Source organism: Microcaecilia unicolor, chromosome 5 (assembly GCF_901765095.1).
Source record: "Microcaecilia unicolor chromosome 5, aMicUni1.1, whole genome shotgun sequence".
In the NCBI taxonomy this organism is placed as follows: Eukaryota; Metazoa; Chordata; class Amphibia; order Gymnophiona; family Siphonopidae; genus Microcaecilia; species Microcaecilia unicolor.
Genome location: NC_044035.1, coordinates 78,510,970 through 78,525,125, shown reverse-complemented (window position 1 = coordinate 78,525,125; position 14,156 = coordinate 78,510,970). Strand labels below are relative to the sequence as shown.

Here is a 14,156-nt window from a genome sequence, read left to right as displayed (position 1 = left end):
GAGCACCAAGACTCGAAGGTGCGCCACACTCTAGCATCTGATGCAAAGGTTGAGCACTTCCTTGCCTGGAGCATGGTGGTAATGGCTGGGTCTGGGTACCCTTTTCTCCTCAACTGTGCCCTTTCAAGGGCCAGGATGTAAGACCAAAGAAAGAGGAATCCTTCATACAACTGGACCCTGAATCAGGCGGCCATCCGCAGCGCTCAAAGGAAGCAAACGAACAAAAGAAGATGAAATCCACAAACCAAGGACGCCATGGCCAATCCGGGGCAATCAGAATCACCCAGCCAGAATGGTTGACTAGGTGGTCTATCACTCTTCCAACCATGCGCCATGATGGGAAGACATAGAGAAGACCCAGTGGCCAAAGTTGGAGAAGGGCACTGATCCCTTCCGAGCCAAACTCCCTGCCCCTGATGAAAAGGCAGGGACCTTTTGCATTGTTCCTGGTTGCCATAAGATCCATTATAGGAAGTTCCCAACGAGACATTATCTGCTCGAAGGCCAGGTGAGAGAGTTCCCATTCCCCCGGATCCAGCTTGTAGCAGCTGAGAAAATCCACCTGGATGTTCTGTGAACCCACAGTGTGGGACGCTGAAAGGAGGGACAGATGTGTCTCCGCCCAGAGACAGAGCAGAGATGCCTCTCGTGCCAGAGGCACACTCCTGGTGCCCTCTTGTATGTTCACATAAACCACTACTGTTGCATTGTCTGAGAGAACACATACCGGACAGGCCCGTAAAAGAACAGGAAACTCCCGTAGAGTCAAGTGAATCACTCTCAGCTCCAGACAGTTGATGGACCAGGACGCTTCCACTGAGGACCAGGTCCCTTGGGCTGTCCGACTGAAACAGTGAGCCAACCCTCCAACCTGTCAGGAACGCATCCGTGTCACAATCACCAATCTGGAGCCGCCAGAGGGACACCCTTATGAAAGTTCTTCTGGACTAGCCACCAACTCAAACCGCTGCTTTGAGACGGGAGGACCAAGGCACCCGGATCGTGTAGTCCTCCGAGAGGGGGGACAACCACTAAGGTGCAGGTGACACTTGGGAAAATTGATCACCCACCCTAGCGACTGCAGGAGGCTGATCACTCAGTCCATTGCTTGCAAGCTCTCCTTGTAAAACAATGCTCAAAATGAGCCAATTGTCTAAGTAGGGTGCACTTGAAGCCTTTCTTTCCGTAGGAAAGCCACTACAACTATCAAAACCTTGGAGAAAGTCCGAGATACAGTAGCAAGACCAAATGGCATGGCCTGGAAATGGAAATGTCGATCAAGCACTGCAAATAAAAAAAACAAACAAAAAAAAAAACAACACACTGATGAGGAGGCCAAAAAATGACACATTGGGACACCTTATGGGTGATTCTCTCCAGTATATTTCAGTTATCTAAGAGGCTGGAAAGTGTTTACTCATAGGTTACTGATCAAGCTCAAATCCAAGTTCGACTGTTAGATTAGACACCTTGGAGTTGGTACGATTCAGAAGGTAAAATTATGTATAATCATACCTGATAATTTTCTTTCCATTAATCATAGCTGATCAATCCATAGACTGGTGGGTTGTGTCCATCTACCAGCAGGTGGAGATAGAGAGCAAACTTTTGCCTCCCTATATGTGGTCATGTGCTGCCGGAAACTCCTCAGTATGTCGATATCAAAGCTCCATCCGCAGGACTCAGCACTTAGAGAATTACACCCACGAAGGGACACTCTGCCCAGCTCACCACCGCCGAAACGGGGGAGGGGAATTAACCCAGCTCATCCCCACACAAGTGGGGGAGGGGAATCCGTCCAGCTCATCCCCGCGGAGCGGGGAAGGGACACCACACCCGCCGATGCGGGGGGATCTGGCTTATCCTGCAACCGCAACCGCGGGAGGAGCTGACTGACCCTAACACCGCCGAAGCGGGAGGGGTACAAAGCTGCCCTACAGCTGCACGAAGCGGGAGGGAGTGCCGGCAGAATTTTAAGTCTCAATCCAGCCCCGTAAAACGGAGGGGAGAGGAATGCAGCAGCTCACTGTAACACAAACTCGTCTTAACTCTTGAAGAATCCAAGTGAAAAAACTTGAACACGAAGTCTTTCTGAAGTAACTGAAGACTAAACTTGAACCTGAAATGCAACCAGAATAAAAACAGTACAGATATCTGGGAGGGGCTATGGATTGATCAGCTATGATTAATGGAAAGAAAATTATCAGGTATGATTATACATAATTTTACCTTCCATATCATCAAGCTGATCAATCCATAGACTGGTGGGATGTACCGAAGCAGTACTCACCCAGGGCGGGACATTGAAATCCCTGACCTCAACACTGAAGCTCCAAACCGGGCCTCCGCCCGTGCAGCCACAGTCAAACGGTAATGCTTGGAGAATGTATGAGCCGAAGCCCAAGTTGCCGCCTTGCATATCTCTTCCAAGGAGACGGATCCGGCCTCTGCCATCGAGGCCGCCTGAGCTCTCGTGGAGTGAGCCTTCAGCTGGATAGGCGGCACCTTCCCCGCGGCCACATAAGCCGCTGCAATGGCTTCCTTGACCCATCTTGCCACTGTAGGCTTAGCAGCCTGCAGACCCTTACGAGGACCTGCAAACAGGACAAACAGATGATCCGATTTCCGGAAATCATTGGTCACTTCCAAGTATCTGATGATGACTCGTCTCACATCCAGATATTTAAGAGCAGAGTACTCCTCTGGGTAGTCCTCCCTACGAAAGGAAGGGAGACAGAGCTGCTGATTCACATGGAAGCGAGAAACAATCTTGGGCAGGAAGGAAGGCACTGTGCGAATAGTCACTCCTGCCTCAGTGAACTGCAGAAAAGGCTCTCGACATGAGAGCGCCTGGAGCTCGGAAACTCTTCTGGCTGAAGTGATAGCCACCAAAAAGACTGCTTTCAACGTCAGGTCTTTCAGAGATGCCCTCGACAAGGGTTCAAAAGGCGGCTTCTGCAATGCTCTTAGTACCAGGTTGAGATTCCACGCAGGCACCACTGAGTGCAGAGGAGGGCGCAGGTGATTATCTCCCTTGAGAAAGCGCACCACATCTGGCTGCGAAGCCAGGGAAGCACCCTTCAGGCGGCCCCTGAAGCAAGCCAGAGCCGCTACCTGGACTTTAAGGGAACTGAGCGACAGGCCTTTCTCCAGACCTTCTTGCAGGAACGCCAACACTGAAGAAATTGGAGCAGTGAAGGGAGAAAGTGAGCCTGCTTCACACCACGCTGCAAAGATACGCCAAACCCTGGCGTAAGCAGTAGAAGTAGAGCGCTTCCTCGCTCTCAGCATAGTGGCGATGACCTTGTCTGAGAAGCCCTTCTTCCTCAGACGCTGCCGCTCAATAGCCAGGCCGTAAGACCAAAGGGGGAGGGATCCTCCATCACCACGGGACCCTGATGTAACAGGCCCTGCTCCACTGGCAGCCGCAGAGGATCGTCAACTGAGAGCCTGATCAAGTCCGCATACCAGGGACGCCTGGGCCAATCCGGACCCACCAGGATTACCCTGCCGGGATGCTTTGCCACCCGGTCTAGCACCCTGCCCAACATGGGCCAGGGCGGGAACACATAGAGAAGCTCTTGTGTCGGCCACTGTTGGAGAAGAGCATCTACTCCCAGGGATCGAGGGTCCCGTCCTCTGCTGAAAAAGCGCGGCACTTGGCAATTGGCCGATGACGCCATCAGATCTAGGCTCGGCTGGCCCCAGCGCTTCGTGATGTCCAAGAACGCCTGAGCAGATAGCTGCCACTCTCCGGGCTCCAAGGTATGGCGACTGAGAAAGTCCGCCTTGACATTCATGACTCCGGCAATGTGGGCCGCTGAAAGCTGCTCCAGGTTCGCTTCCGCCCACTGGCAAAGATTCATAGCCTCTTTGGCTAGAGGGGCGCTCTTGGTACCTCCCTGGCGGTTGACATAGGCCACAGCCGTGGCATTATCCGACAGGACCCGTACAGGCTTCAACACCAGTACCGGGATGAACTCCAAAAGCGCCAACCGAATGGCTCTGAGTTCCAGGAGGTTGATAGACCACTTTGCCTCTGCAGGAGACCAGAGCCCCTGCGCTGTCCTTCCCAAGCAGTGGGCTCCTCAGCCCGACAACGAGGCGTCCGTCGTGACGACAATCCACTCTGGGGTCACCAGAGGCATTCCCGCAGACAACTTGTCTGTCTGCATCCACCAGCTCAGCGCCTTGCGCACTGCTGGGTCCAAGGGAAGGCGCACAGCATAATCCTCCGACATCGGAGTCCAGCGCTGCAGCAAAGAGTGTTGAAGTGGTCTCATATGAGCCCTGGCCCAGGGCACAACTTCCATCGTGGCCGTCATAGAGCCCAACAGCTGCACATAGTCCCAAGCCCGAAGGGGAGAGGCTACTAGGAACTGGTCCACCTGAGCCTGAAGTTTGACAATCCGATTGTCTGGCAGGAACACTCTGCCCACTTGGGTGTCGAATCGAACTCCCAGGTACTCCAGGGACTGAGTCGGGCGCAGCTGGCTTTTCTCCCAGTTGATGATCCATCCCAGGGAGCTCAAAAGAGCAACTACCCGGTCCACAGCTTTGCCGCACTCTGCATAAGAGGGGGCTCGGATCAACCAGTCGTCCAGATAAGGATGGACTTGTACCTCTTCCTTTCGAAGGAAGGCCGCGATGACCACCATTACTTTGGAAAAGGTCCGCGGAGCAGTAGCCAACCCGAAAGGGAGGGCTCTGAACTGGAAGTGTCGTCCCAGGACTGCAAAACGCAGAAAGCGTTGATGAGGAGGCCAGATGGGAATATGCAGATACGCTTCCTTGATGTCCAAGGATGCCAGGAACTCTCCTGCCTTCACTGCCGCTATAACAGAGCGGAGAGTCTCCATGCGAAAGTGCCGCACTTTCAAGGCCCGATTGACCCCTTTGAGATCGAGGATAGGCCGGACAGAACCTCCTTTCTTTGGTACCACAAAGTAAATGGAGTAACGTCCCTTGCCAAGCTGACTTTCTGGCACCGGAACGACCGCGCCCAGGCGGATCAGATTGTCCAAGGTCTGCTGCACTGCCACAGCTTTGACCGGAGACTTGCAGGGAGAGAGTACAAACCCGTCTTTTAAGGGTCGGCAGAACTCTAGTTTGTAGCCGTCTCTGATGACTTCCAGCACCCACGCGTCTGAAGTTATTGTGGTCCACTCGCCCAGAAACGAGGACAGCCGTCCTCCAATCTGCACTGGGGCGTGGACCAAGACCCCGTCATTGGGTACGAGACCCTGGGGGAGGACCGGAGGGAGCACCTCCGGGACGGCGGTCTCTGCGAAAGGAATGCTGCTTGGGGGAGAAATTCCTCTTAAAGGAAGAGGGGGCAGAGGAACCCGACTTGCCCGGGCGGTACCGACGGGCTTCCTGCAACCGTCCTCTGGAGGTACCGGGACGAGTACTAGCCCGAGCCCTGACCTCTGGTAATTTCTTGCCCTTAGACGTGCCGAGATCGGTCACGATTTTGTCCAGCTCGACCCCAAAGAGCAGCTTGCCTTTAAAAGGCAACCTAGCCAGGCGGGATTTAGAGGCGTGGTCAGCAGACCAATGTTTCAGCCAAAGCCACCGCCGCGCAGAGATTGTCTGAGCCATGCCTTTCGCTGAGGCCCTCAAGACATCATACAGCAAGTCTGCCAAATAGGCTAAGCCCGATTCCAGGGCCGGCCAATCAGCCCTCAAGGAATGATCCGAGGGGGAAGCCCGCTGCACCATAGTCAAGCACGCCCTGGCCACATAGGAGCCGCAAACTGAGGCCTGCAAACTTAAAGCAGCCGCCTCAAAGGACGACCTTAAGGCCGCCTCCAATCTTCTGTCTTGGGCGTCCTTTAGGGCCGTGCCACCTTCCACCGGCAACGCCGTTTTCTTAGTCACCGCAGTGATTAAAGAATCCACGGTAGGCCACAGATAGGCCTCACGTTCACTCACAGCCAAAGGATAGAGGCGGGACATAGCCCTAGCCACTTTAAGGCTCGCTTCTGGGACATCCCATTGAGCCGAAATTAAGGTGTGCATGGCATCATGCACGTGGAAGGTTCTAGGCGGGCGCTTCGTCCCCAGCATAATGGCAGAGCCAACAGGGGCTGAGGGAGAGACGTCCTCCGGAGAGGAAATCTTCAAAGTGTCCATGGCCTGTAACAACAGGTTGGGCAAATCCTCTGGGCTAAAAAGCCGCGCTGCAGAGGGGTCATCCGCTCCATCCGAGCGGGGATCCGTCTCCTCCAAGGAATCCGCAAAGGACCGTTGGGAGACCTCAGACACGCTGCCCTCATCTACATCGGAGGAGACAAATTCCTCCAAGGCCTGGGAATCAACCCGAGGACGTTTACCTCTGGGAACCTCAACCTCTTTACCAGACGAGGGAGCAGGGGCAGCGTTGTGCATGAGGAAGGCCTGATGCAGCAGCAAAACAAACTCGGGGGAGAAACCCCCCAGACTGTGCACTTCCGCAGCCTGGGCAACAGCCCTAGACGCACCCTCAACCGGCGCTCGCAATAGCGGGGGAGAGACATGCTGCGCATCCAAAATGGCGTCCGGCGCGAAACTCCGCGAAGGAGCCGCGCGGGAAGAACGGCTCTTAACTTTAGCCGCTTCTGTGCCGTTGCCCAAATTAAGGGCGTTCATGGCATTAATGTCTCCAACCTCAAGGGCAGCCCAAGAAGAAGCCGTCCGAGCCGCGTGGCCGGCCAAGATGGCGGAGGCGAGGAGCGGGGGATGGGCGTTTATGGCGGGAAAAACCGCCACGCCGGAGGAAGGACCGGGACATTCATCGGTCACGAAACTGTCACCCAACAAGGGCGAATCAGGCTTTAAGACCCCCGCATCCCCTCTAGAAGCGCTCAAGCGACCCAGGGAGCGACCCTTTGCGCCCTCGCCCTCCGACGCCATATGCCACGAGGAGAAGAATCGGGGAACCCCCTGCCCGCTATAAAAAGGTAAAAATTACCTGCTGTCCGCTCCGAGTTGTAACGACCTGGTGTCCCAGTGAGTAGCTGCAATAGACGCTTAAATAAACGTCGAAATAAACGCCTTTAAGGACGTTCAAAATTTTCTTTTTTTTTTTTTTTTTTTTTTAACGGAGCCAGCGGGAGGGGGGAGAAAAGGAGGGACCTGGCACCACCAGGTTTGCACTTGCTCAAAAGAGCCCTCAACCCCAGGCACTCAACAAAACCTAAGAATTAGGCTTGGAGGCCTAGCCAGAGCTGCTGCTGTGTGTGACCACCACCTGCTGAGATAGAGAACATACTGAGGAGTTTCCGGCAGCACATGACCACATATAGGGAGGCAAAAGTTTGCTCTCTATCTCCACCTGCTGGTAGATGGACACAACCCACCAGTCTATGGATTGATCAGCTTGATGATATGGAAATTTAAATCTGCCCAGATGCTTTGCAGAAAATATTAAAATTATTTGAAAAAAAAAAATCAATATAGAAATACTAATCTGTGTTTTTGAACTTTCAGTAAATTCCTGGATTACAGCGATAAATGTTTAAAAACTTTTCAAGGACTTTCTTGGTATGCCTGAATCCAACTTGACCCCTATAGTTAGGGCAGGTTGGATTCTGCACCCTTAGGTTAACTATTGATCAAGTGGTGTGTTAGAAGAACTTTTTTAAAATGTGACCAAATTTCTCGAAACATCTATGGAAGTTATAAAAGCTAAGATTATGCTTATATTTGCATTTTTAACAAGATCATAACACTGTTCTACAACTTTAGAGCTATTTCTGAACAGTTTATGGGATCAACTATTAGAATTTTTCTTAACTTGTCTAGAATGATAAACCAAACGCAAGGAGTTCTTGTGCTTAAAACCAAGAGGCCTAGCTCTGAGGGCTACATTCTTAAGTTTCCTTGTAGATTTATTATCAATCGGCAGAATTTTTTTTTTCTACATTTTGACCTGAAACAGTTAATGCTTTTCTTGAAGGAAAAGGATCTCCACACATTAATTTCATGGGTTTATTAACCAGCAGCCAATGTATCTTTGCACCCCCTCTTTTGTTATATTCCCCATTTTATATATAGTCTTGAGTTGGTCTCCAACATTAAACATTGCTGTTTAAGAATAGAAGTGGCTTTATTTCTTAGATATGTTTGTATTTCTTCTCATTCATGATATATACTCAAAAGTAAAAATTTTCAAATTCATAAAGAAAAAAAAAAAAAAAAGAAAAATTCCCAAGGCACAGCTCTGAGGTACACCAACTGATAGTGGGATAGCAGTGCAAGAAGATCCACCAGAGCATGCACTAAAAGTGTGATTGAAGCGATAAGAAAATTAAGGCAGAACAACCAGTCAAGGAGTAGGTGGTGGATCAACTGTAGCAGACAGAGGAAGAGGATTTTGTCGAGGACCTTGGATCTGGCTAGGAACATGCGACTGGAGACTTTAGCAAGGGCGGTTTGTTTAACATAGGAGGGCAAAAGCTGGATTATAGTGGATAAAGAATAAGAATAGCTTGAAATGAAAAAAAAGACAACGGCTGTTAACAGCACCTTGGATAACAGGGAGAAGGTAGATGGGACAATGGTTGGAAGTGCCCGGTGAGGGTTTTTTTTTGAGGAGTGGTGTAAACCACAGCATATTTGAAGGCATTAGAACAGTTGAAGTGAAAAGTGAAAGATATGTGATATGACAGAAGGGAGGAGGACTGTAGGAGAAATAGTACTGATTAGATGGGTTGGGTTGGACTGGGATCAGAGGAACAAGTAGTGAGTTTGGAGGAGGAAACAAGACATGAGGTTTCCTCTTCTAGAAAAGGTGGCAGAGGTTGAAGGAAAGTTTACAGAAGTGTGTGTGTGTGGGAGGGGGGGGGGGGGGGGGGGAGAGAGAATAAGAGAGGGGAAGTGACTTGGTGTACAGAACTATAGGTTGTCATATATGCACAATGGTCTGGTCTCCTGGATAGTCACTATGGACATCAAGTCTGCATGTATCTGGTTGGAGGAATCAGTTAATTTACATAAGGTGCATGAAAACTATATTTTTTCCTGCTTTAGCTAGCTCCCTTATAAATTACTGTTGTGGTTTAACACTGCAAATTCATTCTGCATTATCTTTCATGTCATAAAAGTCCTACAATTTACATAGAAAGGTGACAAAATACATACCTGCATCTGACAACCACCTGAATATTTTTACCTTTCTCCTCTTTTTTAGTTCCCACCACATTTTGGGAAGTCATTGTCACTAAACATAAAACAAGGAAAACAAATCTTTAGTCACTGGTGCACACTATTAATACTTTTAAATCTATTTCACAGGCATATCCTACAGTCACTCACTTATCAGCAGGAATGTAGAAAGGCAAAGCACTCTGTCATATGACAGAAATTTGCATATGCCAGGCTAAGCTGTTGTGTAGCCTAGGGCAGTTCCCTGTAAGCACACACAAAAAAAACCCCCATATCATAGCCAGGAAGATAATTCCATAAAAAGGTGCTGCAACAGTAAATGAACGAGTCCAAGTTTTTACATAATGATATACCATAGCACATAGACTACATAATTGCTTAGTAGATACCAACCTCAAAGGACGTGATAGTTTGAAAATGTTTACTCTTGTCATTTAACTAGGTACTTCTGCATATATTCATTGATAAATCAAAAAGAATATCTTATAATACAGGGCCTGCGTTCGGGCAGATAAAATCCCCAAATATGAGGAATTACAATAATCAAGCCTAGTAAGAACCAGGATCTGCATAATTGTCCCAAGGTTGGCTGCAAGGACCTTTCCCCCCCCCCCCCCCCCCCCCCCAACACATTTCTTCCAATTCCAAAATTAGAAACAGCTTGTAATAATATATGGTCAATCATATCAAAAGCAGAGATAACATCTAATATAATCATACATATTCTGATCCATAAGTCTTAACTCGTTAACTACAGATAGTAGGAGCAACTGAACTTTACGAAAAGCATACCAAAATGTATCTAATAAATCGTTGTCTTGCACATTCTGATTTAATACCACTTTTTCTGTAACTTTAGTAACAAAAGGAAGTACTGAAATTGGTCTGTAGCAACCAGGCACTATTGAATCCCTAGAGTTGTTTTTTTTTTTTTTTTTTCATAAAATCAGTTAACCTCCCCTCTTGAAGATATTTATTAACAATCATAGTCATGGTAACTTCACTAATTCAAGAAATGAACGAAAAAAATTGAGGAGCATGGATCAACTCAAAAGCTCTAGTCAGCGATAATGGTTTTCACTATCTAAACAATACTCTCAACAGTAGCTACTTCAAACTCACGCCAAACACCAGAAGATATTTCTACACTTCATTACAATTATTCCATCATCAATTTGAGTCAAATTGGTACTTGCCATACTACTTTATTTTCTCATACAGCCATTTCACTATATCTAATCAGGAGTTATTTTAGAATCAACATCCTCGCTTGCACAATTGGAAACAACTCTAGGACTGTTCATTACATTCTTAATTTTCTCATGAAAATAAGCAATCTTATCATCACATAATGACCTATATTTCTGTAGCTTCCGTTAGAAAGCATCATACTCCACATTCTAGATTTTTTCCCCATTTATATTCCATCAGTCTTAGGTCTCTCCTCAATTTTTGCAGTTACAGAATACCATGGACGTATCACATTATTTTGCTTAACCACCAGTTTGCACTGGGGAGACTATATCAAGTGATTCAGTCAAAAGTATTAGTCCACTGATCAACAAACCTTTCAAATCCAAGATTATTAGAAGATGTTCATTTTGGTCTCCAAATTTTTCTTAACGTTCCTATTTCAAACTTCGGCCTAATCATCAAAATAGAGGATGTATTAGCTGTAAATGTATAGTTTGTTGGATAATATGTATTTTATGATCCCTCTCAACTTTTCTTTTTGGAGGGGAAGGGGGCTGGTGCTGCTGGATCACTAAAGTCTTAGTTATAATTATACTGAGCTTAATAGTGGCTTTCAGCACAGACTGCTAGTATATAGTATTTTGAGTTTTGATCTTTTGGGTTTTAAAAAAAAAAATTATTTTTTTTAAGATCAACTTCCTTTGGTATATTACTCTTGCTCCCCTCCCCCCATTGTAGTCTAGTAGTAAGATTATTATTGTTAATCAAGTAATATTGTTCCTTGGATTTTTACTTATTGTATTTTGCTTGCTTTTCTTCATACAACTTGTTTATATATTTTAAAAGCAATTTATACAACTTGTTTATATAATACGTCGAAAGCAATTAAAAGGATACCCAAGTACTCCAAGGTCTGAGAGGGAGATGGGCAACTCTTTGCATGACTCACCACATAACAGACACTCCAAGAGAAGGATGACCCAAGAAGTGGCCTCCATGGCACACAAACTCCCACCCTGTATGGACCAAAGGCCTCAGAAAAAGGTCTTCTGCCAGAACACCTCATGGCACCACTTGAATGAGAAACCAGAATACAAAAAGAAGCAATCTGTCGGGACTAATGGAAAGAAAAATCATTAGGTAAGGCCTAATTTAACCTTACATAGCATCCAACAGATCAGTCCAGAGATTTGTGGGATGTACAAAGCCATCCTCAAGTAGGGCAGGCCCGACGACACCCGGCCACCAACACCGAAGCCCCAAAGGCTGCAAAAGATCGAGCCAGTACATCCAGTCAGCAACACCTCATAAAGGTGTGCATCAAGGCCCACATAGCCGTTCTGCAAATGTCTGCCACCAAGACCGCTTGGAGCTCTGCCCAGGTTGCTTGAGCCCTAGTAGAATGGGCCTTAATCGTCAAAAGGCGGAGCTTTACCAACCAACAGATATGCAGACAATCGCTTCCCGCAACCACAGGACAATTGTTGCTTCGACGCTGGGAGCCCCTTGTGAGAGCCGCCAAACAGCATAAACAGATGATCCGATCGATGGAAGTTGTTACCTCCAGATACCGCATCAAGGCATGCCACACATCCAAATAGCGGAGAGCACGGAAGTCCTCTGGGTAATCCTTCCACCAAAAAGCCAGAAGAGAGATAGGAAAGTAGATGCCATTTTGGGTAAAAAAGAAGGACAATCTGGATCTGAACTCTAGCCTCGGTGAATGACAAATGGGTCTCTGCACAACAGCATCCGTAATTCCAAGACGTGAAGCACAGAAGCCATCACAACCAAAAACACAGTCTTCAAAGTCAAATCCTTTACGGATAGTCGATCCAGAGGCTCAAAGGGCACCCGCTGAAGTTTTCGCAGAATTACATTAAGCTGCCATTTCAGAGAGAGGAGCCACAGAGGCGGACGCAAACAATTAATGCTTCGCAAGAATCACTACATCCGGATGGGCAGCCAGGAAGCATACTCTAATCCGGACACAAAAGCAGGCCAAAGCTGCCACCTGCACCTTCAGAGAATTCAAAGCCAAACCTTTCACCAGACCCTCCTGAAGAAAAGCAAGCAGGTCCGCCACCAAAGATGCGGCTGCCACCAGTGTTCTAGAAGACCACCAGGGACTAAGATGGCCCATGTACTTTCAGATTTGTATCAGTTTCAGTGCTCATGTGTCAAAGTAGTTTATATCCACTGCACTTCAACTCACCACATGAAGTTTATTTTATTTCTCCTTTAAGCAAAAAAAAACCTGTCAAGGAGCTACATTTACCTTAAAACAAGTTTATGATAGGTTTTAATCAACAGAAGAAAAGTTTCAGAGAAGACAAAATGTGTAAGTTGGCTGTTTTTAGCAATAATAAACAAGTGTCTCTTTGAGGAAGCGATGAAAACTGAATATTCTATCTTTTTCCCAACAGCTCTAATTGGTAATAGGCTCCTGACAAGTAGTTTATCATCAAAAGGCAGTAAAGAGACACAAACACCCCACTATTATTGACAGCTTGTTTAACAGATCTGTAAGTGAAGTGGAGTAGTGGAGGAGTAGCCTAGTGGTTAGTGCAGCAGACCTTGATCCTGGGGAACTAAGTTCGATTCCCACTGCAGCTCCTTGTGACTCTGGGCAAGTACAAAATAAGTACCAGAATATATGTAAATCGCTTTGAATGTAGTTGCAAAAAACCTCAGAAAGGCAGTATATCAAGTCCCATTTCCCTTTCCCTAAAGTGATCACTTTCAAGGCACACAGAAATATAATTCAGTCACTTTATACATATTACATTATTTGTAAAGTGCATATATGTAAACCACTTTGGCTATACCACAAAACAACGGTATATCAAATCGATGACCCCTTTTAATGGGGGTACGTTTAAACTTAAATCATGTATGGAAAGCCAAATTAAACCGGCCATATAACTCACTCAGAATTAAACGTAAAAGAGGAACTATATAAGACGGGTATCGCTCTGCGTTAATAAAAGAATTAAATGTTTTTATATAAACACTAAGCACTTACTAAAAGACTACTATTATTTTACAACAGCTTCATTTTATACAGCAGAGGGCGAAATCCAAGAACATATTCAGTCCTTCCCTTCCTATATCCATACTGCAAAAGAGGTTATTTCTCTAAATGCTCACTTATATGGTTTTTTTTACACTTACCTTAGTTTCCGCGTTGCACTCCCCTACCTTCCCACTTTATCTTTTAATAAGAAACAATAAACCAATAACTCTTGAAAGTTCAATAACTAAATACTACCGCCATACGTTAACAAAATTCTCATCTATATCGCTTGTCTTAGTCTTTCCGGCACACTTTAAAAGTTGCGCGTTCGCCACTAGCACCCAATGAGAAGCGACCATAATGACAAACACAGCTACGATTGGTTATTATGACTAACATGGCAACCAACCACCCTGCTTAGGAGCAATTTTTTTTAAATCCACTGACACTGTAGATATGTTATAAGAAATTGACTCCATTTTTTTCTTTAGAAAATAAAATAAAAATACGCTTTGATTTCAGTCGTAAGTGGCAGCAGATAAACAGCCCCTGAAAGAAGGGCGCTTGCAAGTCGTCACGTGACAGGCAGCTCCCCATGCACGAAAAATTGTACTGGAGAGCGAGCCACCGGTTAAGCATACCATTAAAACAGGTTTGTTATTAACACCAGGAACTGTTGGCGTCTGCTATTCCTCGTGGGTCCAAAATTTGTCCCTTGTAGAATTATGTGATTCTCCCATGGGCTCGCGGGAGGCTGAGAATTGGAGAGGGTGTGGGGTGGCCGTGTAGTGTAAGTCTG

At 46.9% G+C, this 14,156-nt stretch overlaps 1 protein-coding gene across 2 annotated transcripts in view; it reads right to left on the bottom strand.

The window, feature by feature from the left end:
- Window positions 1-13,646, bottom strand: part of KIF11 (kinesin family member 11) — a 125,975-nt gene extending 112,329 nt beyond the window's left edge. Inside the window, exons 1-2 of one of the 2 annotated variants that reach the window (XM_030203008.1) lie at window positions 13,516-13,646; window positions 9,124-9,202 (exon numbers count right to left, since the gene is read on the bottom strand). In XM_030203008.1, the coding sequence (XP_030058868.1) occupies window positions 9,124-9,197 (74 nt within the window). In that variant the 5' untranslated portion in view covers window positions 9,198-9,202; window positions 13,516-13,646. Of the gene's footprint in view, window positions 1-9,123; window positions 9,203-13,366; window positions 13,391-13,515 lie in introns of those variants that run through there. The other variant, XM_030203007.1, reaches the window with a different exon arrangement.
- Window positions 13,647-14,156: the final 510 nt, after the last annotated feature.